Below are 24,610 nucleotides of genomic sequence, written 5' to 3'. Positions count from 1 at the left end.
AGTACAATAATAAAAAATAAATGCAGTAATAAAACTAATAAACATTTTACATTTTCTTTATTGCTTATAAACATTTGTTTTAATTATATTTACACAAATAGTATTTCTGCAAAACAATTAAAATATACTGCTAAAGATTACAACATTGCTACAAGACAAACTTGCTCTTATATGTTAAAAACAATAACAATTTTAATTTTTATAAGTTAAATAGATCATAATCTGCAAAAAAAATATAATTTATATATTTATTAACCTATAAGATTGTAGGCAGTTGTACTTGATTGTTGTGTTATTGAATTTCTTTTTTTTTTGAAACAATTACAGACAAAGATAAAATTAATAAAGTAGGTATAATGAACTTAATACAGTGTTGGTCAATTTAAATCTAACATTAATATACAATTACTTATTTTTAATATATCTATTTTCCTTTTTAACAATTTCTGATAATCTGCAAATTGTCTATTTTTAACTAAACAAAATCTTTTAACTGTTATGTGGAAGACACTATTACATATAAAATCAACATTTTCATTAAGATGTTCCTCACTGAACTGAACTTCTTTTTTGAGGTTTAAAGAATATGATAATGTTTCGTATAAATTATTGCAGATTGTGGCACAGTTCTCAACACATAAAATCTTATACAATTTTCAGATACATAGTTTAACTTCTTTTTAGCATTATCATATTCTTTCAAGTCCATAAAAGTGTACAATAATATATTATCGGTATGTTTCACTTTTAAAACTGAATCACAAAGCTTGCATTGGGGAGAGCTATGACAAATGTATAATTTTCAAAAAAGTCATACATTTTCTTCAAATGATTGAGTTAGAGAAAAAAAGACATACATTTTCTTCAAATGAAGAATTGTCAGCCACGTTGGTACAGCGTGGCTGCCTTTCTTTCGATCTGCAGAATCACTATTTCAGCAGCTAAACATATAAATCCTAAATTTGCAGTGACTGTTGTCTCTCCGGGTAGCAATCCTGAAAATAACAAGAGTTAATAAAGGTCAGGTTACAGAAACTAAAATCAACATATCATTGTTAGATGAATCTTCTTGATTAAGCAATTAAAAGAAAATTAAAGAAATTGTTTAAGATTAATGTAATTTTAGTTGTAACTATTAGTATTTTGTTAAATTTATCGTATTGTTATAAAATTGTTAATTAATATTTAATATTTTATTTTTACATATATATCTATCTGTTTTAGGTTTTTTTCACTGTTACCATAAGATAGGCTATTTATTATGATAAGTTTTTATGTTAAATATATTGTCATTACAAGTGAACCAGTATCAATTAATAATATACTTGAATTACCATTTGAATACTTGTCAATACTGTTCTTTGCAATGCTCCAGGTATAACATTTGCAGGAAAATGTGATGTCCCTGGTTGTTCAGTGGAAAAATTTAAATCTTGGATTACCTGATTCTGAAAATAAAATATAATTGGATGAAAATACATTGCCAATGTATGATTACTAATATGTACATAAATAAAACAGTTTTTCTAAACAGTATTTTTTTTTCAATAAAATTGACAAATGAAGCCCTTTCAAAATGGTGGCAACATAACATTCTATGTTCACCATACATTTTTTTCTGAAAATCGATAGAATACCATGGGCCTTCGAGGAAGCTAAACTTGGCCCAAGTTTCACAATTGAAAAAGTACAACATTTAAGATATGACTTTATCTAGAGTAGTTAACACTTAATGATTACTTACCGGTGTGAATTGGTAGGACCTGTACTAGGGAACCTATATAGTTTAATTTCAGGATCTTCACGAGGGGACATTTGAGGCATCTACTTTTTAAATTGTCTCCCATATTTTAGATCCAAATATTCAAACAAAGAGAACAACTGAACAACAATAGAAATCTAAATATAAAATGCAACAGAAATGCTAAAAACAGGTTGCTTGTTTAAGTCGCAGTAGTATGTTCGCCATTTGCAAATGCTAATGCTGCCATTGCCATATCAAAACATAATCCTACTACTGTACTTTAAATACCGGTTACATAAAATGTTTCTCATATCGAAAAAAAATTTATCACGGTGCCTTGCATACATGAAATATTATAAAGAAAGTTATTTATTAAACATTAAGTAACTAAAGCGTGAGTTAAAATTAAATTCTTAAAAAAATACTCTTAGAAAAACTACTAATTAGTAGTTTTACTTTAATATAGCAACCGGACTCGGCTCCCACGTAGGTATGTCGCCCAAGCTCCTAAGGAAGTCGACCGGGCCTGGGTATAATAATTTTAAATATATTGTATCTATACTTATAAATGTATGGTGTGGTCACTTTCAAGAAATATATTATTACATACATATGTCACAATGACAATACAAGACGAAATAGAAACGTCAAAAATCATAACAAATTAACAATAGTTGCACGTGGGGGAATATTCATTTTACTATTTAAAAACTATATATTGACTCAGTACCACAAATCACTTACACTTAAATGATATTCTAATTTAAATTGATATTAAATAATGGTTATCGCTGAAGAAATGGCTAAACCGACTGTTAAAGTGTCAGGTATTTAATTATCTTTTTATAATAAATTTTCTTATAAATATTCAAATGTTATCTAAAAGTTTGTTTTAGTGTCAGATTCCGATACGTCCAGTGAAGAAGCTGAAGAATCTGAAAATGAAGGTGAAATTTCTGATGAAGTTGATGATGAAAATAAAGAAAGTGACAATGATGACGAAAGTGACAATGATGACGAAAGTGACGATGATCTTATAATGAAAAATGAAGGTTGGGCCGACTCAATTGCCAAAATCCTGGGATCGAAAAAACCGAAAAACAAAAAAACATTAGTGTTATCGAGAGCTAAAAAATTAGCAGATATTGTAAAAAAGGAAAAAGAAGAAAAGCCATCCTTTGAAGTAGTTGGGGAAGAGGAGGCATCAGAAGCAAAACCAGATATTGCTCTAAATAAATCAACTGAAACACAACCTCCAGCAAAAAAGAAAGTAAGTAATAACTAATCTATTTTAGGTTTTATAATAAATCATTTTAAGTTAATAAATCAATGTGCTTTTTAGAAAATCGATAAAACATCATCAGTTAGAGTGAAACCTAACATTCTTGAAAAGGACAGAGAAAGACTTTTAGCTAAAGTAGCAACTAAAGGTGTGGTCCAACTATTTAATGCAGTAAGAAACCAGCAAAAAACATTTGAAAAAGAATTAAATAAGGATGTGCCAGAAAGTAAAAAAGAAAAAATATTAAAGAAATTTGATAAAAGAACTTTCTTAGACACACTCATGGGTCAATCTAAATCAATAGTTGTTGAAGAACAAACAAATACTTTGAAAGATGAGAAAGTGAAATCAGAAGAAAAGCCAAAGTGGAATGTACTAAGGTATTTATTATATTTTAATTGCAGATATAGACATTACAAAAAATAGTAGCTTTTGTGAGCTAACCTGGACATTCTGGCTGTAAGCATGATGTGTGTGTAATAGTGGTTTGATCTCTAACAATATATGAAATTTAAATCATTTTTATTACTCTATGCTGGTAGACAAAACCTTGTGTTAAATTGGGCTGAAAGTGGGACATAGTGTCATAACACCATGTCCTATTTACTTACTATACTATGCAGGAGTATAATTAATTTATAAAAGTCATAATGATAATAATTTATAAATATAAATTTATAAAGGTCTTGAAATTTCATTTATAAAATGTTGAATATGAATTATTGTTTTTCAGAGATGACTTTATGATGGGTGCAAAAATGAAAGATTGGGATAAAGAATCTGTAGAAGAATAATACAAATAAATCCATTTTATTATATATACTTATGTAAATTATGTTTGTTTTATTTTATGTGTAAAGTGTAGTTATCACTACCACCGGTTTGTTGAGATATTTGCTTGGGAAGAGTGGAATAAATTTTGACAGGTAAATTCCACACCATAGTTTCTATAGGTACGTTTAGAGGTGCATTCCAATCTTTGTCCTCAGTATTAGGGAATAATTTTTCATTACTTGTCACAAACTCAAAGTGGAGCCGCCAACTAAGAGACACTAAAAAAATCACATAAATATCACATTTACAATTAATTAAAAATAAATATAGCATATATTAATTTACTTGTTAATAAACTACCTTCATCACCATCAAAGGCTGGAGTGATATGTAAAGGTATTGGCAAAATAAGTTGAGAATGTGTGAGGCCTACAGTAACTTCATGATATCTGGCCACTGTCATTGACCGGCTACTATTCTCTTTATTAACATTTTTAGTGGGAGATTGATTCTTTGTTACTTCTTCTGGTTGTAATGATACAGATACCTATAAAAATAAAAAAACACAATTTGTTAATGTATACATTTACAATGAATGTTGATATATAAAATTTGCAGGAGATATAGACAGTTTATATACTTTAGCTTACTTTTTTTAATAATTTGAAATCTTTTTTGTAAAGCATTACCTGCATACAAGTGACTGTGCCAACAGAGAAGTCAAAAGTACCAACAATATCCTCCCCCAATTTATATGCTGATTTAAATAAACAAAACCTGCCTACTTTTCCTCTGGCATTGGTGATCATGTATGAGTTTGGACTTCTCCTAGCTGTGAGATTCTAAAAAAATATCAAAAAATAGTAAATATTTTAATACTCCATTCCATTATTCCATTTCCGGGGATGTTAGGCACTATGTTTCCCGTTTTTCACCTATTTTGGAGGCAAAAGGAAATCAAAATAATTAATTGACCTGAATGGAAATAGAACTCACAACCACCATAGTGCATTGCACCACACCGATCTGTGGTTGATAATGAAACAGTTTAATATTTAGGTTTTAGTTAAAACTACAATTTTTATCAGATTGAAAAGTAATCATATATTTTACCTGTAGTACTTGTAAAGCCATACTTAAAGGTGTTTCAAGTTTTCTTTCTTCAGAAAATGGGTTTGTTGGTTGCAACTCTTCAGTAGTTTCATTACCACATAAGACAGCTAGGTCTTGCATATTAATTATTGGGCTTATAGGCAAAACTCTAAATGGTATTCTAACCATTTTTATATGAGAACCTACTTTTTGTGTTGCAATTGTAATTTTATAAGAATACTTAACAGCAGTACCTCTATATGAAGGTGGAGCTTCAATTGGCAAGGATTCTCTATACCAAACTAGAATAAATTATTTAATTTTGATTATAGATATATATAATGATTTAAATCAAGGTATTGACATTTAGTATTATTTTTTTTACTCACATGTCTTTGTTTCTCCTAATGGAATGGTTAAGTCACAGAATAGGATTTTAGGCTTGGTGTGAAAGATGACATCACCAATATCACATGATGTAACTTCCAAAGCTGTTGTTTTTTCAACAACATTGTTTTTATCTGGAGTATTTTTTGATGTTGAGTAAAAACAATGTATCTGTGCAGAAGCCCATGCCAAATTTTCTAAGATGTCACTGAAATGTAAATTTAATAATTATATACTTCATGACATAACTTTAAAATTATATATCTTTCCATATAATTTCCATTAATCCAATTTTATGCTGTCCACACCACGGCATACGTCAGGGTTCATGTCTGACTCCTTTGCAGTTGCCGGAGTCAGGTTATGGAATGAGCTACCCGAGCCCATAGGAAAAGCTCCCTCTCGTGAGGTGCGCCGGGTAAAAGAATATTTTTTTAAAAATAACATAAATATATAATATTCATCTATTTAATTAATTGTATATATTGGAGTATATATGGTATGCTATATTATTATATGGTTTATATTTTTATGTATTTTATTTATTTCTTTTATTTAGAATATCCGTAATATTTTATAATAATTATATATTATATGTATAACTATTTATTATTTGTATATTTATATATTTATTGGATGTATATGTATGTATATTTTACTTCTGCACACCTGCATACTTATTATCCCACATGACAAGGTTGGCTGGGAGAGAATGCTTTTAACGTTAAGCCCACCTTTTGTACATTGTTTTTTGTAATTTTGTGCAATAAAGTGTATATAAATAAATAAATAAATCTTTCAGTAAAAATAGTAAAATATATCTTGACACAGCTTTAACTTGTACTTTCATGATGTCAATGTTTCATAATCCACATGTAAATTTTAAAATAAATACTTATTTAAAGTAAACAGTTTACTACTTCGAACACATAAATAAACTAACTAGGGGTAGGTTTGCAATTAATTTGTATGCAGGTAAGTAGGACTTACCCCTGCAAATTAAACAGAGGAACAAAAGGTCTTGACCTGTTATCATATTTCAAAGACAGCCATAGTATCGCCATATAGATCATTTCATAATTTGGTTAGAGAGCTTGGATAAAAGAGAGAAGCATTGATACACATTTCATAGAAGCTCCTAAAGGCTACTCTTGGGTTGCAAGTCCAACACACTGCCCATATAAAAATTATAATTTATATGATCAACATTGTTGTTCTAATACTAACAACAACTTCAATTTATTATGTCGGAAACAATTACCTGTGACTTTGAGAGTTTCTATGTTCAGGCTGTGGTGTATGGCAAAATGTGATACAACATTCTAAGGCTTCGCCAGCTAAATATACAGTGCCAGTATTGAGTTTAGCTGAGAGCTCTATCATGATTAATAAGTAAAAATGTGAATTATAATAATCATATTATATCATATTAAAAGACGTGTTTCCTAAATTAAAACAAAAAACAATTATTTCTTTAGATAAACTTAATAAAAATAATGGAAATCATTTAAGTTTACGTGATTTCGGAGTTTGATTGAAGTTTAATTACAGATTACAGAATAACAACTGTTCTAAGTTTTGACAGCTGTTAAAATATAAAGACATTTTTTTAAATTTCGTATATTAATAAAAAAAAAAAAATTATTCAAGTTCAATTAAAATCCCTTTTTAAATTACTTGCCTATTAATTTCAGACAAAATATATTATATAGTACAGAATAAAATGTTATATTTTGACATCTCGAAAAAAATTGTTTAGCAGCTGTCCAGCTGCTTTTGACTTTGACGTCTTGGTTGACTTTTGTTTGATTACGAAGCTTGTCAATTACTATAAGTATTATTTTGGAAATTGAAAAATATACATAAATTGTGTGTGTTTTTATTATTTTCTCCTAGACATTTCATAGGTCACTTCTTATATTAAATGTCTAACTATCAAGAAATCGTTAACTTAAATATCGGAGGTACAAGGTAGGATTTTGATTTTATTGTATTCCTTACTTATTACACTTGATAACTATTATTCATTTATTAACAAATCTTTATCAAAAATATTGAATATTCATTAATATGGTTGTAGATTTTCAACTTCATGGCATACACTGACATGGGTCCCGGATACATTTTTCACTGCTCTCCTAAGTGGTCGCATTCCAACAGTCAGGGATGAGACAGGGGCAATATTCATAGACAGGGATCCAAATTTATTTGGATTGATTTTAAATTTTCTAAGAACAAGGGATATAGATCTTAACAATGTAAATATAAGAGCTCTCAGGCATGAATGTGATTACTTTGGTATCACACCATTAAGCAGAAGACTTGCACTTTGTGATGAGATGAATCATTCATCTTGTGGAGATGTATTATTTTATGGATATTTACCTCCACCTTGTGAGTATTTTCTGTTGTTTTTAATAATTTATTTTTTTTAATAGTGAGAAGAACTGAAATTGGAATTTATGTAAAAAATAGGTAATCTTTTTGAAAAGTTCACTTGATGTTCCCTTATAGTGTTAAAAGTTAAGTTAAGGCTAGTGTTAAAAACAACCTAACACTAGGTTGTTTTTAACACAACAACAAGTTATATCATCATCATCATTATAATATTATATTTTATACTACATATTATATTTAATTTCAGTAAATGGACCTCTTCCAAACAGCAGTAGTAATAGGAATGGTAATAGTATATCAAGAAAAAACTCCACAGCATCCAACACAGATGTGGCAGCTAATAGGACACATTCTAGGAATTCTTCTTTAGATCTACGTACTGTGGGCAGGATACCTTCCCAAGACCAATTAAGGTTTATTCACTTTCTTATATTGAATTTATAATTTCTTTTTTATAATTATTTAAAAACCCAAGACAAAGTTCTAAAAAGTAAAGAAACAACTAGAAAAGATGTCACCATTTTCATATTGTGCACAAATTTTAGTTTTGATTAATAGAACGGACTTAAAATTATAGCATTATTCATAATTGGTAAAATTATAGATATATATAATATATAATTATAGATATATATTTCGTAATAAGTGTAAAAAGTATATTTTTATATTTCAGTCGATGTGGTCGTGGACACTCAAGAGCAGCTTCATTAGGTAATACAGACAGTCACAAAGGTTTGCGTCCACCTGAAAGTGAGTAAAATCTGTCGTATTTTACATAATTTATATCTTCAAAATACTGATTTAAGTAAAAACTGTTATTTATTTTTAGTAAACACGTGGCAAGAAAATATGAAAGTTCAAATTATAAAGGCACACCATAATTGGATTGCAGTAGCATATACACACTTTGTAACTGGCTATAGGTAAAGGAAATATTTTATATATATTATTAATATATTAATTAAAATATATGTATTAATAATTAACTTTATTAATTATTATAAATATAATAATATTCTTAAGAAGAGTATTCTTAAATACGCCTACGAAATTTATTGGTATTTGGCTTACTTATTACTGTCAATTTTATTAGGGTTTCTCTTCCATGCCCACCCTAGAAATGTTACTAACAAAAAATTCACACTGAAAAATAAAAAAAAAAACTCCTTTAAATCAACTTGTGTTGGTTTTACTTAATACAAAATATTTGTAACTATATATTTTTTCAGGTTAACAGATTCTTGTGGTTGGTACGTAGTTTTCCAATCGCCAGTTCAGGACTCTGTGATAGAAAGAATAGCTTTAAACGCTAAGACGGGCGGCGGGGCGACGTCGAGCGGAAACAATGCTTCGGGAACTGACGTAATGCTCGGTATAGCGAGTGGACCACTTGTTAGATTGTGGGCATTCTCTACGCATACTGAACCTGTCCGACGAACATTAATAGGTGAGCTAAATATTATATTTTAAAAAGGTATATATTTTTAAAAGGGAATTAAACTCGCACCTCTTACAAAGCGTCCAAGTGTCCTCTCTCGAACCTCTAAGCGTCGATAATACGCTCTTCCAGGTACGTTGAATTTATTATATGTGGGATACAGATAAAAGCATAAACATAAAAATTAATAATCTTTACCTTTCGCCCTGGGTGTCCCCTTTTTTTAAATTACTTTTATAATTCATTTTATTATTTATTATACAATTCATATTATACAAAGGTTCTACTAAATTTGGGCATGGGCAACGGTTTATTTTAAAACTAGATTGTCTCTGTTTACTCTACAGCATAAAGCTATAAATCAATGATAATCCACCAGGAACATTCAACCTGGGCGTCCGCGTGGAACACCTGCTGTTCGTGGGCCCGCAGCTGGTGGCGCTGAGCGGCGCCGGCAGCAGGAGCAAGGCGGGCGTGTGGCACACCAGCACGCAGCACTGGCAAACGCAGGACGTGGCACACCTCACCACCTACGACACGGCGGGCTCCTTCCTCTTGCTGGGGACTGCTACTGGTGCTATCAATTATATAGGTATGCAAAAGATGTTGATAGTATGGTTACAAAAAGCTGGATAAACAGGAAAGCTGCACTGGTAAACTGTTTTTACCATAACTGTACTGTTATTTATCTGAAATAGCGACATACCAAACTTTTTTGTGTTTAATCCTTACAGTAAGGGAGTTATCAGGATAGCAACCCTTACCATTACAGGTTTTTTTTCTCATTTGTCTCTTTATTAAACAAGTAACGTTTATTTACTTAATTTATCAAAATTATTATTTGTATTTTAATATTTGAGGCATTTTTTGTTTTTGTGTAACTTTTTATTTTGAATTGTCCGTGTTTTGTGTTGTACATATAGTATATACATTATACAATCAATCCTTTACTTTTTTTACCTAAACTGTTTTTAAAATCTTGATTGTTGTTTTAGATATGCAAAAGTTTCCACTAAGGATGAAAGACAATGACCTCTTGGTGACACAATTGTACAAGGATCCTAATCAAGAACCAATCTCAGCCATATCAGTGTATCTTACACCAAAAACAAGTAAGTGATATAGATAATTAATCTTTAATTATTAATCTGTACTTAAATATAATATATATTTTTTGTTATTGAAAAGTGAATTTATTGTTTAAGTATAAGAAGTAAGTCATTTGCCTAAAACGTTAAATTGTACTCATATCGTTCGAACAAAACAGAAATACAGAAAACTAGTGTCCCAAACGCGGCTTCGCCCGCTTAAACTTATCGTTATATTATAGCCAAATTTCAGATATAATATGCTTACATGAATTGCAGCCTATGTTTTATTCTGACGTATAATCTATACTACTGTAAAGTTTCATTTAAATTTGTTTAAAAGGTTTTCTGTGAAAGTGGAACAAACACCCTCACATACTTTCACATTTATAATATTAGTAATATAAGATTATTAGAAGTGTAGGTAAAATAAAATACTTTACATAATTAATTATAACAATTTAGTTTTAATTTAGACTTTCAGTTTTTTAATTAAATAGAATTAGCTGACAATTATAAAATGATATATTTTGTGTCTTTTACATGTTCGTTTTGTCTTATTTTAGATTTATGCGGTAATTGGATAGAGATAGCTTACGGCACCCGTTACGGATCGGTGCGTGTGATTGTACAGCATCCAGAAACCGTTGGTCATGGGCCACAGTTGTTCCAAACCTTCACCGTTCACCAGAGTCCTATTACAAAGGTAGGATATTGGATAAAATAAATATGTTTATTTATGTTTTTAAATGATAATCGTTAACGAATAAATGTTATCAAAAAATTTCTCTTTAGATTGGAAAATGATTACCTACTAAAGATATCATAAAAAAATCTTTCAGGTATCCCTATCGGAAAATTATTTAATATCGGTATGCAGTGAATACAATCACGTGAGGTCGTGGAGAGTGACTCGTTTCAGGGGTATGATATCCACTCAGCCGGGGACCACGCCGAAGGCAGCTTTCAAAGTGTTGGCTTTAGAAGCTCCTACTGCTCAAGCCCATAATGATTGTGGTAGGTTGTGATTTTTTTGTTCTTTAAGTTAATTAATTTTAGCCTCATACTCATTACTCATGCATATTATAGTAGGGTATAACCCTATATAGAACGGTAATTAAAGAGAAGCTAGTATAAACACATAGTGTCTTAATAGCAATCTCCCGCTGCGAAATTAAATTTTCTGGACATTGCCTGCTAGAGGCTAAACCCAACGAACAACAAAAAATGAAAATAATATATTCGTCACGTTTGCAGTCACGACGGCCTTACTTTATTTAAATATTTATGTGTTTAAAAACTTAAATAATAATTATTTATTATCAGGTCCATATGGAGAACAAGATGAAGAGCAAATATTTATTCAAAAAGTTGTACCCGATACGGATACATTATACGTACGTCTCGCATCAAATGGCAAAAGGTATTTATTACATATTTATTTAAATTTAACTCTCTATATATCAATAGCCACAGTCTTTGTTTTTATTTGGTTGTATAATTATAAAACATTTTTATTACTTAAATTTATTGAATTTTAAAATCTTATTAGCCAAAGCGTTAAATAATATACAAATACAAGTACAGATAATCTGGGTAACTTTGTGAAGAACAGACATTTAATACTCAAGTTCTTATATTATCTTATTAATGTTCTATTAAACGTGTTTTCTGGTATTTTTGATGTTTATTAAAAATATATAATATACAAATACCAAATGTTACGGAAATATAATTATGAGTACCTTTTTTTTTGAATTGTACTTTTTGTCTCAAAGTTACACATTTGATGGGTAACTTTGACAGACAACAAAATTCAGATTTTCTTCTGTGCTGATGTATTTTAACAGGTTTATATGAATGTCTATGGGAGAAAAGTATTATGAGAGCACTAATTAAACAAAAACACTCTTGCAAAATGTTTTAAATTTTAAATAAGTAAATCTGTCAAAGTTATCTAGTTAGACTGTACTGTTATATAGTTCTAGGATTTTTAAAATTTTATTTTATTTTGTAAGCCGTTTAATTTGTTTCAATGCATCCGTCTAAGTTTATCCAATGTTATTATAATATCACCAGGGTATGCACAATCCGCTCCGTGGACGGTTCAGCAGTATCCTGTTTCATGGTGGCCGAGTGCGAAGGAGCTCTCCGCCCGCGGCGCTTGCTGCTGTGCGGGCACCGTTCTGGAGCTGCCCAGATGTGGGACCTAACAGCTCCTATTGATAAAGCTGCCAAGCCTCCAAACGTGGCCAACGGTAGCGAGCCTATCGATAAGGCTAAGTTAGCTGGAAATGGTAGTGGTGAGTTTTTTTGTTGAACCCTGAAGTTGGGTTTAAACTTTTGCTCATTGTACATGTGAGAACAAAGTAATAAAATAAATAAAACCAGCTTCACACTGTATCCTGCACACAGCAGAGTAGGCAGAGGGAACCTAGTGTTAAAGCACTCTGTTTCCCACTTTCCGCCGAATTCTGGAGGCATTGCGTGTTGAGTGGTGGTCTGGATATCAGAGCGAAGAAATTGAAATATTAATTTAAATAAATATTTCATTTCCACAACCTACAACCAGTCATGTTTAGAGTCACACTTTGTGCCCGTGGGCCACAAATGAACTCAAAATAAAATAAATATAAAAAGTCAATAAAAATTTAAGATCAAATCTGCGCAGCCATTTACAGTTAACTTTAGAGCGGCTTCGACTAGTACTCGACAGTACTATACTGTGTACCCAAATGTGGAACCTAAGAGCCCTTATTAGTAAGCCTGCCAAGCCAGTAACTATAACGTATTGGGCACGTTATAGTTTATTATAGAGGTAACTGGCGCTGCCCATGTGTGAACCTGACAACATGCTTATTAATAGTGCTAAGTTAGTTTAGAATGGAGTAATGGCCTTTTGGTTTAAGGTTTTAGTGGTGGTTTAAAACATTTTTGACATTTTTCTTTAAAGTGTTATTCCACACTTAGGAAAGAAAAATATTTATTTAGAAAAACGTATAAATATTTGAACGTAGCGGAATTTGAACCCGCGCCTCTTGAAAACCTTCCAAGCGTTCTGTTACAAGTTATTTTTATACGTTTTTCTAAATAAGTATATTGGTATATTGTTATTAAAACATTTCGGCGTGCATAACCAGTGTTTCGTCCCCAGGCGAAGGCGAGGACTCCCCAGTGCCGGACGGCGGGCCCTCCCCCGACGAGCTGGTGCGCTTGCTGTCCGCATGCGACCTGGACGCCGCCCCCGCGCCCCCCGCTCCGCCCGCCCTGCACCACTCGCCCAGCCGCCTGCCGTGATGCTGGCGTCTGGGGTGTGTTCTACTTGGTATCATCGCCAAATGTAAAATATAGTCATTATTGTATACTTTAAAAACAACCAACTGTAAACAGATTGTTCATTGTAGAGAAATAATTGTGGGGTATTTTGCGATATTTGGTTTTGGAAGATATTGACATTTCTGCCAAAACAGAGTGCACTTTTATCCTACATAAAGCTAAAGATTTTTTTTTATTTCCTATAAAGAGTGAAACATAATTTACGTCAACCTTGATCCAAGGAAAGTTAAATGTACACTGTACAGATACAACAATTTACTTATTCAAATCACAAATTATGTATTCAAATCACAAGCTTAGTTAAAAACACTAACCAAAGTTTGTGCTTTGGAACTGTTTTGCATTTAAAATTCCACTTTTTTACTATTGATTTTTAATCAAACATGAGCGACCAGCTCACTCATTATAGATTAAAAGCCAATATTGTACCTAATGAATTTTTGTCATCTTAGAAGCAGCTCCGACTATGTTAATTTAAACTAAGATATTATCTTGGTTTGTATTAATATAATATTATTATATTATTTCAGTTAGTGTTTAGTGAATTTTAATATACACTAACCATAATTTCGTCTTATCATTTTGTGAAAATGGAAATTCAAAATGCAATGATAATTCTATTCAAATGATATTATTAATATTGATATGAGATTTTTCAAAAATCCTTAACTTACTTGTGTTCAAAATAAGTATCTTTTGAATGGTACACGAGTGGTCCAAAAATCATCAAATACTCAGTTTTCGCTCAATTTTAAATATTTTACTTATAAATATTGTTAAAAATGATCTGATACAAAAGTATTTATTGTTTTTCAAAATAAGAATTTGCTCAAAACAAAATTATTATTTTTTTTGATTTCATTAAAACATAAAAAAAAATAATGATATCTCTCGTAATCACATATTTTAATAAGACTGATATGGTTTACGAGCTCATTCAGAGTTTAAAAATATTATAATTTTGAATAATATCTGTTTAAAACTATGTGTACCTAGTTATGACTGAAAGTAGTTTTAGATTTAGTAGTTACATATACATATATAGGTAGTAAATTATTTTTGTTATGTAAATCGGTGTTGCATATATATAAAAATGTATTATTATTGTACTAGAATTAGGACTTAAATTGTTGCCCACATCAAAATTTATCTTTAATTGTTAAAATATATAAGAATGTTAAGAATAGGTTAGTATTACTAATATCGATATCGATGTGTTATATTGGTTGTTAGTTGACATAAAACTTTTCTATGATCTTGTCATTTCAATTTAGTCGAAATGGTTACATTATAAAAAAATATTTAAAAGATTTAAAGTCAACAAATACAGCCAATGTGGGTAAATATACAAACTGGGTAAAATACATATTTACGTGTTTAGGGTAAACTAAATATACATATTATATGAAATCATGATACTATCCATTAACGTTCTAAATTTAAATTTATATCAATTTTGTTGTATTGTAGCAGTTTAAGCTATGTGTGTCTTAACTTTGTAATATGAAGAGTTATTATATGTGAATCAAAAATAAAATATATATTTGGGACATATTATTGCGTACTTTTTTTTCAGCTTCACGCTGTACCGTGCAGCAAGGTAGAAGGAACCTAGTATTAAAAAACTCCGTGTCCCACTTACCGCCGAATTGTCGAGGCATTGCGTGTTGAATGGCGGAATGCTGCGCTTTTGCCTTGGTATCAGAACAAGGAAATGAAAATATGAAAAATATAATCGAACCCACAACTGTCGCGTTACAGTTACACGCTTGTGCACAGTTCCCTGTGCCACGAAGGCTTCAATTATTATTGTGTACTTTATTGTCTATAATAAAAAATATATATGTATTAAAAATTTATTGACTGAAATTGCTTATAAAAATATTAGTACAAAATTATTGTTTAAACAAGATTACTTCTTAAAGAGGTATTTAGATATGAGCGCAAAAAATGACTTAATTTCTAAAGATATAAAACGACTAAAAAACGTCTGTTTTTTGACTATGAAATAGATGACTTGACATTTGGATCTTTGATTTTATTATATTGCTTTATTTGATTTTATATGATTTAATACGTCATCATTATATACAATGCAATGTTGCAAAAAATATATAGTGTATAATAATTTAATTAAAATTTCGATAACTTGTGCAAAATGACGTTTGTGTGATAAATAGAAGTGAAATAAGATTATACACTTATTTTTATTACCAAAAGCCTAAATTAAATTTAGTGGTAAAAAAGCAAAATATTTATATTATTAATTAATAGGACTTTTTAACCTTAACCTAGGTGACTAAAATATTATATTCTATAATCTACGAAAATACTTAGGTATCTATATCTTATAATTTATTATACATACATGAATTGACTAGTCAGACAAAACACTATAATTAACAAATTGTAAAGTACGTTCGACGAGTTGTGGCAAGCCTGACTTTATACTTTTGCACTCAAAAAGACAGTAATCAAGAGTAAAAATCAACAGCTAACTTCAGGGCGGCCACGATTGATGACGCGAACGAATAGCATCACACCACATATTGTTTACTTAGCTTTATCACAAAATATGACCACTTTATTAAAATCATATTAGCTATAGGTGAACATTTTCTTTTCTTTTTTAAAATGACTTCAATACCGAAGTATTGATTTGGGAAATCAAAACGCTTAAACGTTTTATATAAATCACGATGCCAAATGCCAATTAAGGAAGACTCATTTCAGAACCTACACTTACACATATAACAACATACTTCAACAGTACAGAACTGTACATTTATGACATAGAAAGTTAATATTAAAATTTAAAAAATGTGTTTATCCTTTTGTCCTCCTATTATGGCACATAATATAAACTATATGGTATTACAAATCATCGTTTAGCACCAAAAATAAAAATGGTAAAGCACAATCAATTAAAAAAGCACTTAATATAATATTTTTCAGTATAATATGAATGTGCAATTGTTACAAAATAAAGTGACGAGTCATGGCTGCCCCGAAGTAAGGCTTTCTAATCTTCTGCGCATTATTCACACGGGAAGAAAATAATCAAAACTAAGGAAAATAGAAAAAAAAATCTACAGCTAACTTCAGACCACCACAAATCGTTGAACATACTGTACATATTAAATAAACAATCCCTGGTAACCTAAAAGTGAACAATGATTTGACTAAATTATTACATAATCATTATTAATTATTTTACTATTACTTTATTATTTCCTTATGCTTAACATAAATATTCAAGATGTTTTTCTTTTGCTTTTATCTGTCATAAGTACAAAATGGCCATTAATCATATTTTTTTATGTATATTGTTAATATTACCTTTACAATAATATTCTACTATTTGTCTGTTTTGCTTAAATTTCTTATGTAATTACATTTGCTAGCGACCTACACGCGGCTTCGCCCGCTTAAAGTTATTGGTATACAAAATCTTTACATAAATTGTATCTTTGCATAATTTGTTAATCTAATATAAAGTTTTATCTAAATTAATTCAGTAGTTTTTGCGAGAAAGTGAAAAAAAACTTTTACATTTATTATAAATTTAGCAGAATTACAAGTTGACTGAGAAATTATGCATAAAACTTATAAAGAACCAAGAAACCGTATTGATAAATGTGATTTATCAGAAAAATTACAAAAGTTATCAAACTGTTTCATATTTTAAAATCAATCTAATTTATAGTGGATTTTGGAGTATGTCTTTACTAACTCTACCAAAAATGTAACATTGCATTAATATATAATGAAAAAAAACTACTTTATTAAATATCAAAAAAGGCACTTTAATATACAGTGGGTAAAAAAAGTATTTGCACACCTAATTTTTTTGAAGTTACACCTAGAAAAACACAGAATGATTTCAGTTAATTATTGTATTTAATAGCTTAATCTATATATATTTAGAATTGATTATTAAAAATTCTTAGAAAACAGAAATAAAAAAATTAGATGGTAAAAACACCTTTTTTAAAGTCAAATAAGTATTTGCACACCGACCATTCCCTAGATACAATGTTATTCCCGCGACATTTTGTCACTTTAGGTAAAATGTGAACATTGTATGTATACATGTGAACATCGGGAAACGTATTCTAATAACGAGACATTTGTTTAGTGTTTAGAAAAAATCTTGAAGCCAACATGCCGAAAGAATTTGAACTGTCGTTATCGACGCGTGAAGAAATTATTTTACTCCGTAATGAAAGTTGAAGTTATCGCCAAATCTGGTCAAATTTAAACTTAAATTACTCGACTGTGTAGTAAATTATAAAAAACCGAGAAGAAATGGGTAGTGTTGAAAATAGGGAAAGATCCGTTCTTCCGAAGAAGCTCAGTACGAGAGAAAGGCGACAAATTTTAAAATCGGTACAAAATAAACCATTTACAAGCGCTCAAAGCTTAGCAAATGATATCGCGTCAAGTTCAGGTAAGGTTGCCTGTACCCAAACTGTAAGAAACGTACTGGGTAATGGTGGTCTTCGTAGCAGAACAGCGAGGAAAAATTATTTCATAAGTGAGGCCAATATAGCAAAAAGACTAACTTTCGCGAAAGAATACTTAAATAGCCCTTTAGAATTTTGGTACAATTTTATTTTTTTCTGACGAAAGCAAATTTTATCTTTTTGGAACGGACAGACAAACATTTGTGTGGCGCAAGCCAAATGCTGAACTTCAGGCGAAACATGTGCATAGCACAGTCAAACACGGCGGTGGTCTTGTGATAGTTTGAGGCTGCATGACAGCAAATGGTGTGGGAAACTTGGCTTTTATCGAAGGAATAATGAAAGCAGTAGATTACGGTAAAGTGTTGCGCGATATTTTGTCTTGCAGCGCATCGAAATTAGGCGTAAGTGAGACGTACTACTTTCAGTAGGTCAATGATCCTAAGCATACAGCTATGAAAACCTAAGGAATGGGTGATGTACAATGTCCGTAGAATGCTGAAAACTCTGCCATAAACGCCAGACATCCACCCAATTGAAAATTCATGGCATCTGCTGGATTAAAATTTGAGGAAAATGAAATTTTTAAATAAAAATGATTTGAAGGGTGCTTTGGTGGAGAAATGGGCTCAAATCTCGATTTAAACAACGTCCAAATTATTGGAATCGATGCCAAGGAGATTGCAAGCCATCATTGATGCTAATGAAATGCACACAAAATATTAAGCGTCTTTTCTTTCATTTATTATTGATTTTTTTTACAAAATACGTACAAGCCGGTTGGTGTGCAAATACTTATTTGACTTTAAAATATGTGTTTATACCGTCTCATTCTCTAATTTCTATTTTCTGAGAAATTTTATTAACCAATTCGAAATATATATAGATAAAGCTATTAAATACAATAATTAACTAAAAGCATTCTGTTTTTTTGTAGATGTAACATCTAAAAATTAGGGTGTGCAAATACTTTTTTTACCCACTGTAAAATAAAAATGTTTTAAACTTCCATAGAATAGGGCTATTATTATTGATAATCCATTAAAATAAGCATTTAAATTAAATTGACATGAAAAATACTATGTTAGCACAAAACTTCTATCAAATAATATGATTATTTAAAACATACTTTTTACACAACCTTATAAATTAGTATAGAAAATACAAATAAAATATGTTTATTTCCTTAATACTTTAATAAGTTTGTTTAGTAAACCTTTCGTTTTAAGTTAACAATTGTAGCCTGTTGTCGTAAATATAGGGATCCGTCAGCGGCACAAGCAAATAACACCACAAGACTAAACCTAATACAAAATTAGTTAAAATAACGATACGCGGGAAAAGTGGGAACTCGAATGCGGCGAAGAAGTTAGGAAACCCGAGATGATTGCAAAATATGTGGGCAACCAGAGGTGCGAAGAAGTGCCCTGTAAATATAATTATTAAAATTATTCGCAAATTGATTGACAAAATTTTGTAACATTTTGCACTTTTGTAGCTAACTTAACATATTTTTTCCTTCTTTATGCTGAATCCCATACATAGCAGGTTAGCTAGATGGAAACTAGTGTAGACACTCTTTTCTCAATCTTTAAGGTATTGTATGTTAAGTGGCGGAAGTCAATGACGCGATTTGACTCATTACCAGAGCGAGGAAATGAGAATAATTCATATCCACAAGTGAAATCGAAGTGTATACAGTCAGGCGCTGTGCAGTTGCTGTGCATATTAAAATTGTTAAAAATAAAAAAAAGCATACCTGTCCTTAAAAATAAAAATGCTGAATAGGCACCAAACAATGTAGTATATGAAAATTGAAACCCTAAAATAAAAATATTAATATTACTGTTTATAAAAAAATATGTTTAAAGTTAAATTAATAACGTTAAAAAATTATACCTGTTATACATAAAGCAGATTTAAGTGATCGACCAGAATTCAGAAGCTCATATACATGATGAAAATGAGCTGAAAATAGAAATTTAATATATCTTAATCAACATATTAAATATTAAAATCATTAATCAATCGAAATATTAAAATCAGAGGCCAGTTGTGGTACAGGGGCACAGTATGACTGTAATTGTGACTGGTTGTGGATTCAGTCCCCATTTGAGGATATGAAATATTTATATAAATTGAAGTGTAAAGATATACAAAAATAACTCACAGTAAAACACTATAAAATCAAGTAAAAAAGACATACTCACCAACTCCAAAGAGGAATGGTCCAATAAACACAGCTTTAAATGGATCAAGACATTGTAATAGAAGTGGCATCATACATGACCTAAACACCCATTCTTCACTCAAAGGAGCCATTATGTGATTACGCAACCACACTAAGTTTACCCAGTTAGAAAACCAGTAGTATGGGTCTGAAAAATTGAAAAATTCATAAGTAATTCATAGTTATATGAAAAAATATAATGTATGAGGCATTGTGTATGTAGCAGATGATAAAAAAGATGTATTAGGTCTTACAAACTGTATGTGTCCTCAACACAATTGTAATTTTTTTAGGATAACTTTCTTTTATTAGTATAGGGGTTTAAGAAATTCCATTACTCAGTTTCAAACACTAACAAATAAAAAAATTTACTTATTATTTATTTATTTTTCTGAAGAGATTAGGAACATTGGTTAAAGAGCTGAAGCACAGAGCTCACTTATATCTTCCTCCCACTTCATTACTGCCAGCCTAGTAGAATTAAAAGGTGTCCCTAAAAATTCTACTAAGTATATTTTGATTAGGAAAAAGGCATATATGAAATACATGGGTGAATATACGCTATTTGAATTTCAATGGTCTATAGAAAAATTTTATGTTGACCTTATTATATTATTGTTTCTCTATGCTATGCTAATAAATAACATGGCCTTTTATCTGGCCCATATAGTCTATTCACGATAATTGTTTAATTTAAAGAATTATTAGCTTAAAAAGTTAAAAATGTATACTCCTCTGGCCTTCCCATTAATGCATTATAATGATTTAACGGCAATATACTTTGAATATGTATAAAAATATGTTTTATTTTTAAACTACCACTGACTTTTATAAACATCGAAACATATTTAATCAAAATACACGGTAAAAATATATATTAATATAAAAAGAAATATCTTATTTTCATGTCATGTTACAAATACGTCACTTCATCTGGCGAAACTCTAAAGAAGAAAAATTTCACTTAAAATCGCCGATGTATGTTTTGACCTTGAACTACGCGCGTAGAACAGTCTGAAGTTATTAGCAAGCTAACGGTCTCGAGCAAAACTTAAATAATATTGCATCAATTTACGAAATAATCTCCAAGAGTGTGTTTGTGCCAGTCGTTGAAGTATTTCCTTTGATAAGCATATGTTTTCGTATTTTATTGTTACAAAATTGTTTATTTGCTCAATACAAGGTTTATTATGTGTAAATGTCATGTGTTACGTTAAATGGTGGTGCGAAAATCGAGTGATGTTATTATTGTAAGTTATATACGATTTTATCACTTCTCTGGCGTCACTTCTGTGCCAAGAAAATATTTAAAAAAGTGTTAAGTGGTAAAATAGTCAAGAAATACAAAGTGTTGAACGAAATTAATATGAAACCTTAAGACAGTCATCTAATGCAAATAAAAGTTGGTTATACAGACCTTCTTCAGTAGAAAACATTCATTTTTTAAGCGATGGTCCAGTTACTCAGTACCGTAACAAAGATAATGTTTTTTTACTTAATTTGTAAATTGACTGAAACATATCCAAATATTTTTCATTTTACCTGGAATTACCATGAAGCCGGTCATGGCAAAGGAGCTCCAGATGGTATCGGAGCAACATGTAAACATATCGCTGGCAAAATTGTTGCTTTAGGGACTGACATTGCTACCATTAACGACTTTGCTACCGAATTAGATAAAAACTATCCCGGCATTCAAATATTTGTGATAACCGAAAAAGAAATGGATTTTCAAAAAAAGATACTGAAAGATAATAAACCAAATATTAAACTTTTCAGTGGTAAATTAAAAATGCATCAAGTACGAGGAAACTGTTTGGGCAATACGTTGTACATGAAGAGCCTCAGTTGCTTTTGTAGCAATTTTTGTCCTCATTTCCACTTAGGTGACATTAAATACCCCCAAAAACAAAATAAATTGGATGTTGCTGCAGCATATACTAATTCTGAAGAAGATGTGCCAAATGAAATAGTTGCGCATACATCTACGCATCTAATTAATTCATCTGATATAGTTAATGCAAACACTCCTATGTCTGGTAAGAATGGAGATTTTGTTCTTGTGGAATACCAAATAAATAATAAAAAATATAGATATGCTGGTGTATGTTCATCAGATTTTGATGAAGAAGAAGGAGACATCAGAGTTACATTTTTAAAAGTCTCCAATGAAGATGGTACCCTTTTTAAAATAAACGACAATAATATGTCTGATGTTAAATGGGAACAGATCTTGGCCATATTACCAGTGCCCAATATATTTATGAAAGGTAACAGAGTATTCTACAAGTTTCCAAAGCCAATTGATGTTTTTGAAAAGTAAATGATTGATTGTTCAGTATGTAAGTATAAAATATTTAGTTACGCGAAAATTGTTAATTCTGTTCTTTGCAAAAATGAATAAGTTCATGTATACTGTAGACTGAAATTTTTTAGGTTGTTTAAATAACCTCGAGACTGATAGATGTATCATTAAATAGTACTATTGTTTTGTTTTGTGAAAGAAGTTTATATTTTTGTTTTTTTTTTAGTAGATTAAGATTACAGTACCTGAAATGTTACAAACTTTTCACTTTTTGATTGTTTTATAATGAAAAACTATCAAACAGTAATATTTACTGTTATTTTCATCTCAGATGAGACTAATAAGCAGAATATACTTCATTCTGTTATTTTAAACGGGTATTGAAAACTGAAGCATTAAAAACTATTAATATTAATATAACAATAAGGTTGCATTAAGAAATTATGAAGACTGAATGTGTCTTATATAATAAAAAATATTCTAATACTATAATTTTTACGTGTTTTAATTAATATAAGTCCCCTTGCTCAGCTTATAACAATGGTGTGTCACTTTCCTGGTTCAATTTGTCACTACTCTGCCAGTAGTGTCACTCCTCTGGTAACACATTTTCCTCTGGTACTTATAAAACACAAAAATATGAGAAAATCTTCTGGCCCCCATGATTACCAATTTCAAAATAGTGTGAAATAGCAAAATTATAAATATTAAATAGAATAGATTACATTTCCTTCTGGGACACAAAAAAATCAAATAGCGTATATTCACCCACTTGTATAGTTATAATTTCAAAGATAGTTTTTCAATAAAATATTTTAAAAAAAATATTATAAGTTTAGACTGGATTTGACAGAGTAAATGTTTTAATCACTGAATTATTGCATTGAGGATTCATATAGATTCAACATATTAAAAAAGTAACTAAAATTGAAGAGTCTCATATATTATTTAACCAATAAATTAATCTGATTCAATTGTAATTGTTTTATGTATACCTGAATATAACTTCCATGTCCCCACAAAAAAATGTATTGTCAATGGTCCCAAAAATAAAATGGCAGTCAGAAGTAAGGGAACTATTAGTGCTGCTAACATGCCTGGTTTTCTTAGGCCCATATAGTCATATATATTTCCATTGTGCAAAGTTTCTTCTTCAACAAGTGCATATGTAAACATAGGTGCTACTAACATCATACAAATCACGCTGAAAAATCTTCTCTTAATTGTACTTGGGTGGTCCCTGCAATAAGTGTTATATTTATAGCTATAATTATAACAATAATTACCATATCTAAATCATATGTATATGACATACTTGGGCCTTCTACCATCAGTTCATCTAATTGATGGACTGATGGCAGAAGGCCGAAATTTGTCATATATGTTTCTTGAGGAATGTAAGAAAAAAGTAACTGAAATTTTTTTCAAATATTCCCACGGAAACGATAAAAAATATGCTTTTAAGTTTTAAGGCACCGCAAAAGAGGTTGAGATCGTACACCAATAAATGTATTAAAATAAATAAACAAATAAATTTTATATTATATAGGTACTTGCCTGCTTAAATTAGATCTCCATATATATAAACTACCAACGAATGAGAATGTCAAAAATACACACGTCAATATGGAAAATAAACAACTATGTTGTTCAGTTAAATTATATAAGCCCATTTTTAAAATAATTTACTATTACTTTAATATTGTGTTTAAATAACGATAAGTCAATTCTTAAATGCATAATACATTACAAGAGATTTGACAATTGGCATATTTTATAATTTAATAATTGACAATGACATTTACATTAAATTATGGAGTTACGTTTATAAACTTACATTTCTGTAAACATACGAAATACACGTATTGTTTTGTAAATATTCTGTTAGATAAAATTTCACTAAAGAGTTTTTTTAATCAAATATATTTATATAAGTACTGTATGATATTTTATTTTTATTTTTTTTATTTTTGCACACCTACACATTTTGTTCTCCCACATGACAGGTTGGCTGGTAGAAAATGCTTGTTAGCGTTAAGCCCGCCTATTATACATTTTTTAATTTTTTTTT

General features: G+C 30.0%; 4 protein-coding genes and 1 long non-coding RNA gene across 6 annotated transcripts; 2 read left to right on the top strand and 3 right to left on the bottom strand.

Annotated features, from left to right (window-relative positions):
• Window positions 1-42: 42 nt before the first annotated feature.
• On the bottom strand, window positions 43-2,192 carry LOC146536927 (uncharacterized). Its single transcript, XR_014878204.1, has 3 exons — window positions 1,745-2,192; window positions 1,335-1,448; window positions 43-995 (listed from the first exon to the last, which is right to left on the bottom strand). It is a non-coding gene; the product is annotated as an uncharacterized LOC146536927 (long non-coding RNA).
• A 177-nt stretch (window positions 2,193-2,369) lies between these two features.
• LOC146536926 (RRP15-like protein) lies at window positions 2,370-3,858 on the top strand. The gene is made up of 4 exons (XM_085189584.1): window positions 2,370-2,571; window positions 2,641-3,014; window positions 3,087-3,406; window positions 3,760-3,858. The coding sequence occupies exons 1-4, from the start codon at window positions 2,526-2,528 to the stop codon at window positions 3,818-3,820; spliced, it is 801 nt and encodes a 266-aa protein (XP_085045710.1). The 5' UTR covers window positions 2,370-2,525; the 3' UTR covers window positions 3,821-3,858.
• On the bottom strand, window positions 3,818-6,813 carry LOC146536925 (RAB6A-GEF complex partner protein 2). The gene is made up of 6 exons (XM_085189582.1): window positions 6,541-6,813; window positions 5,282-5,487; window positions 4,914-5,194; window positions 4,490-4,642; window positions 4,161-4,347; window positions 3,818-4,078 (listed from the first exon to the last, which is right to left on the bottom strand). Exons 1-6 carry the CDS (start codon window positions 6,660-6,662, stop codon window positions 3,870-3,872), a joined length of 1,158 nt encoding a protein of 385 aa, XP_085045708.1. The 5' UTR covers window positions 6,663-6,813; the 3' UTR covers window positions 3,818-3,869.
• A 259-nt stretch (window positions 6,814-7,072) lies between these two features.
• LOC146536924 (BTB/POZ domain-containing protein KCTD3) lies at window positions 7,073-15,095 on the top strand. Its single transcript, XM_085189372.1, has 13 exons — window positions 7,073-7,250; window positions 7,360-7,673; window positions 7,924-8,089; window positions 8,350-8,426; window positions 8,506-8,599; window positions 8,906-9,123; window positions 9,494-9,706; window positions 10,110-10,226; window positions 10,769-10,908; window positions 11,045-11,219; window positions 11,529-11,625; window positions 12,282-12,505; window positions 13,357-15,095. The coding sequence occupies exons 1-13, from the start codon at window positions 7,204-7,206 to the stop codon at window positions 13,497-13,499; spliced, it is 2,025 nt and encodes a 674-aa protein (XP_085045498.1). The 5' UTR covers window positions 7,073-7,203; the 3' UTR covers window positions 13,500-15,095.
• A 3,900-nt stretch (window positions 15,096-18,995) lies between these two features.
• Sras (Ras converting CAAX endopeptidase Sras) lies at window positions 18,996-24,505 on the bottom strand. 2 transcript variants are annotated; one of them, XM_085189349.1, is made up of 6 exons: window positions 24,377-24,505; window positions 23,535-23,779; window positions 20,215-20,382; window positions 19,904-19,972; window positions 19,764-19,826; window positions 18,996-19,431 (listed from the first exon to the last, which is right to left on the bottom strand). In XM_085189349.1, the coding sequence occupies exons 1-6, from the start codon at window positions 24,388-24,390 to the stop codon at window positions 19,229-19,231; spliced, it is 762 nt and encodes a 253-aa protein (XP_085045475.1). In that variant the 5' UTR covers window positions 24,391-24,505; the 3' UTR covers window positions 18,996-19,228. The 2 variants fall into 2 exon arrangements, with proteins under 2 accessions (XP_085045475.1, XP_085045474.1); XM_085189348.1 differs by lacking the exon at window positions 24,377-24,505 and adding an exon at window positions 24,097-24,319.
• Window positions 24,506-24,610: the final 105 nt, after the last annotated feature.

This window comes from Heliconius melpomene, chromosome 8, assembly GCF_056956725.1.
Source record: "Heliconius melpomene rosina isolate 202511_hmr_F chromosome 8, ASM5695672v1, whole genome shotgun sequence".
NCBI classification, from domain to species: Eukaryota; Metazoa; Arthropoda; class Insecta; order Lepidoptera; family Nymphalidae; genus Heliconius; species Heliconius melpomene.
This window is presented reverse-complemented; position numbering and strand designations above follow the sequence as displayed.

Bases quoted from the DNA above. Each gene is read 5' to 3' on its own strand.
- LOC146536926 (XM_085189584.1), top strand. From the start codon at position 2,526: ATGGTTATCGCTGAAGAAATGGCTAAACCGACTGTTAAAGTGTCAG. The intron at 3,015-3,086 runs GTAAGTAATAAC...TGTGCTTTTTAG, and splicing joins AACCTCCAGCAAAAAAGAAA to AAAATCGATAAAACATCATC. The intron at 3,407-3,759 runs GTATTTATTATA...ATTGTTTTTCAG, and splicing joins CCAAAGTGGAATGTACTAAG to AGATGACTTTATGATGGGTG.
- LOC146536925 (XM_085189582.1), bottom strand. From the start codon at position 6,662: ATGATAGAGCTCTCAGCTAAACTCAATACTGGCACTGTATATTTAGCT. The intron at 4,643-4,913 runs GTAAAATATATG...ATATTTTTTTAG, and splicing joins TGGCTTTACAAGTACTACAG to AATCTCACAGCTAGGAGAAG. The intron at 4,348-4,489 runs GTAATGCTTTAC...TTATTTTTATAG, and splicing joins GCACAGTCACTTGTATGCAG to GTATCTGTATCATTACAACC.
- LOC146536924 (XM_085189372.1), top strand. From the start codon at position 7,204: ATGTCTAACTATCAAGAAATCGTTAACTTAAATATCGGAGGTACAAG. The intron at 8,600-8,905 runs GTAAAGGAAATA...ATATTTTTTCAG, and splicing joins CACTTTGTAACTGGCTATAG to GTTAACAGATTCTTGTGGTT. The intron at 11,626-12,281 runs GTATTTATTACA...TAATATCACCAG, and splicing joins CTCGCATCAAATGGCAAAAG to GGTATGCACAATCCGCTCCG.
- Sras (XM_085189348.1), bottom strand. From the start codon at position 24,212: ATGGGCTTATATAATTTAACTGAACAACATAGTTGTTTATTTTCCATA. The intron at 20,383-23,534 runs GTATACATAAAA...TCAATTTTTCAG, and splicing joins GACATGGAAGTTATATTCAG to ACCCATACTACTGGTTTTCT. The intron at 19,973-20,214 runs GTGAGTATGTCT...TTCTATTTTCAG, and splicing joins ACCATTCCTCTTTGGAGTTG to CTCATTTTCATCATGTATAT.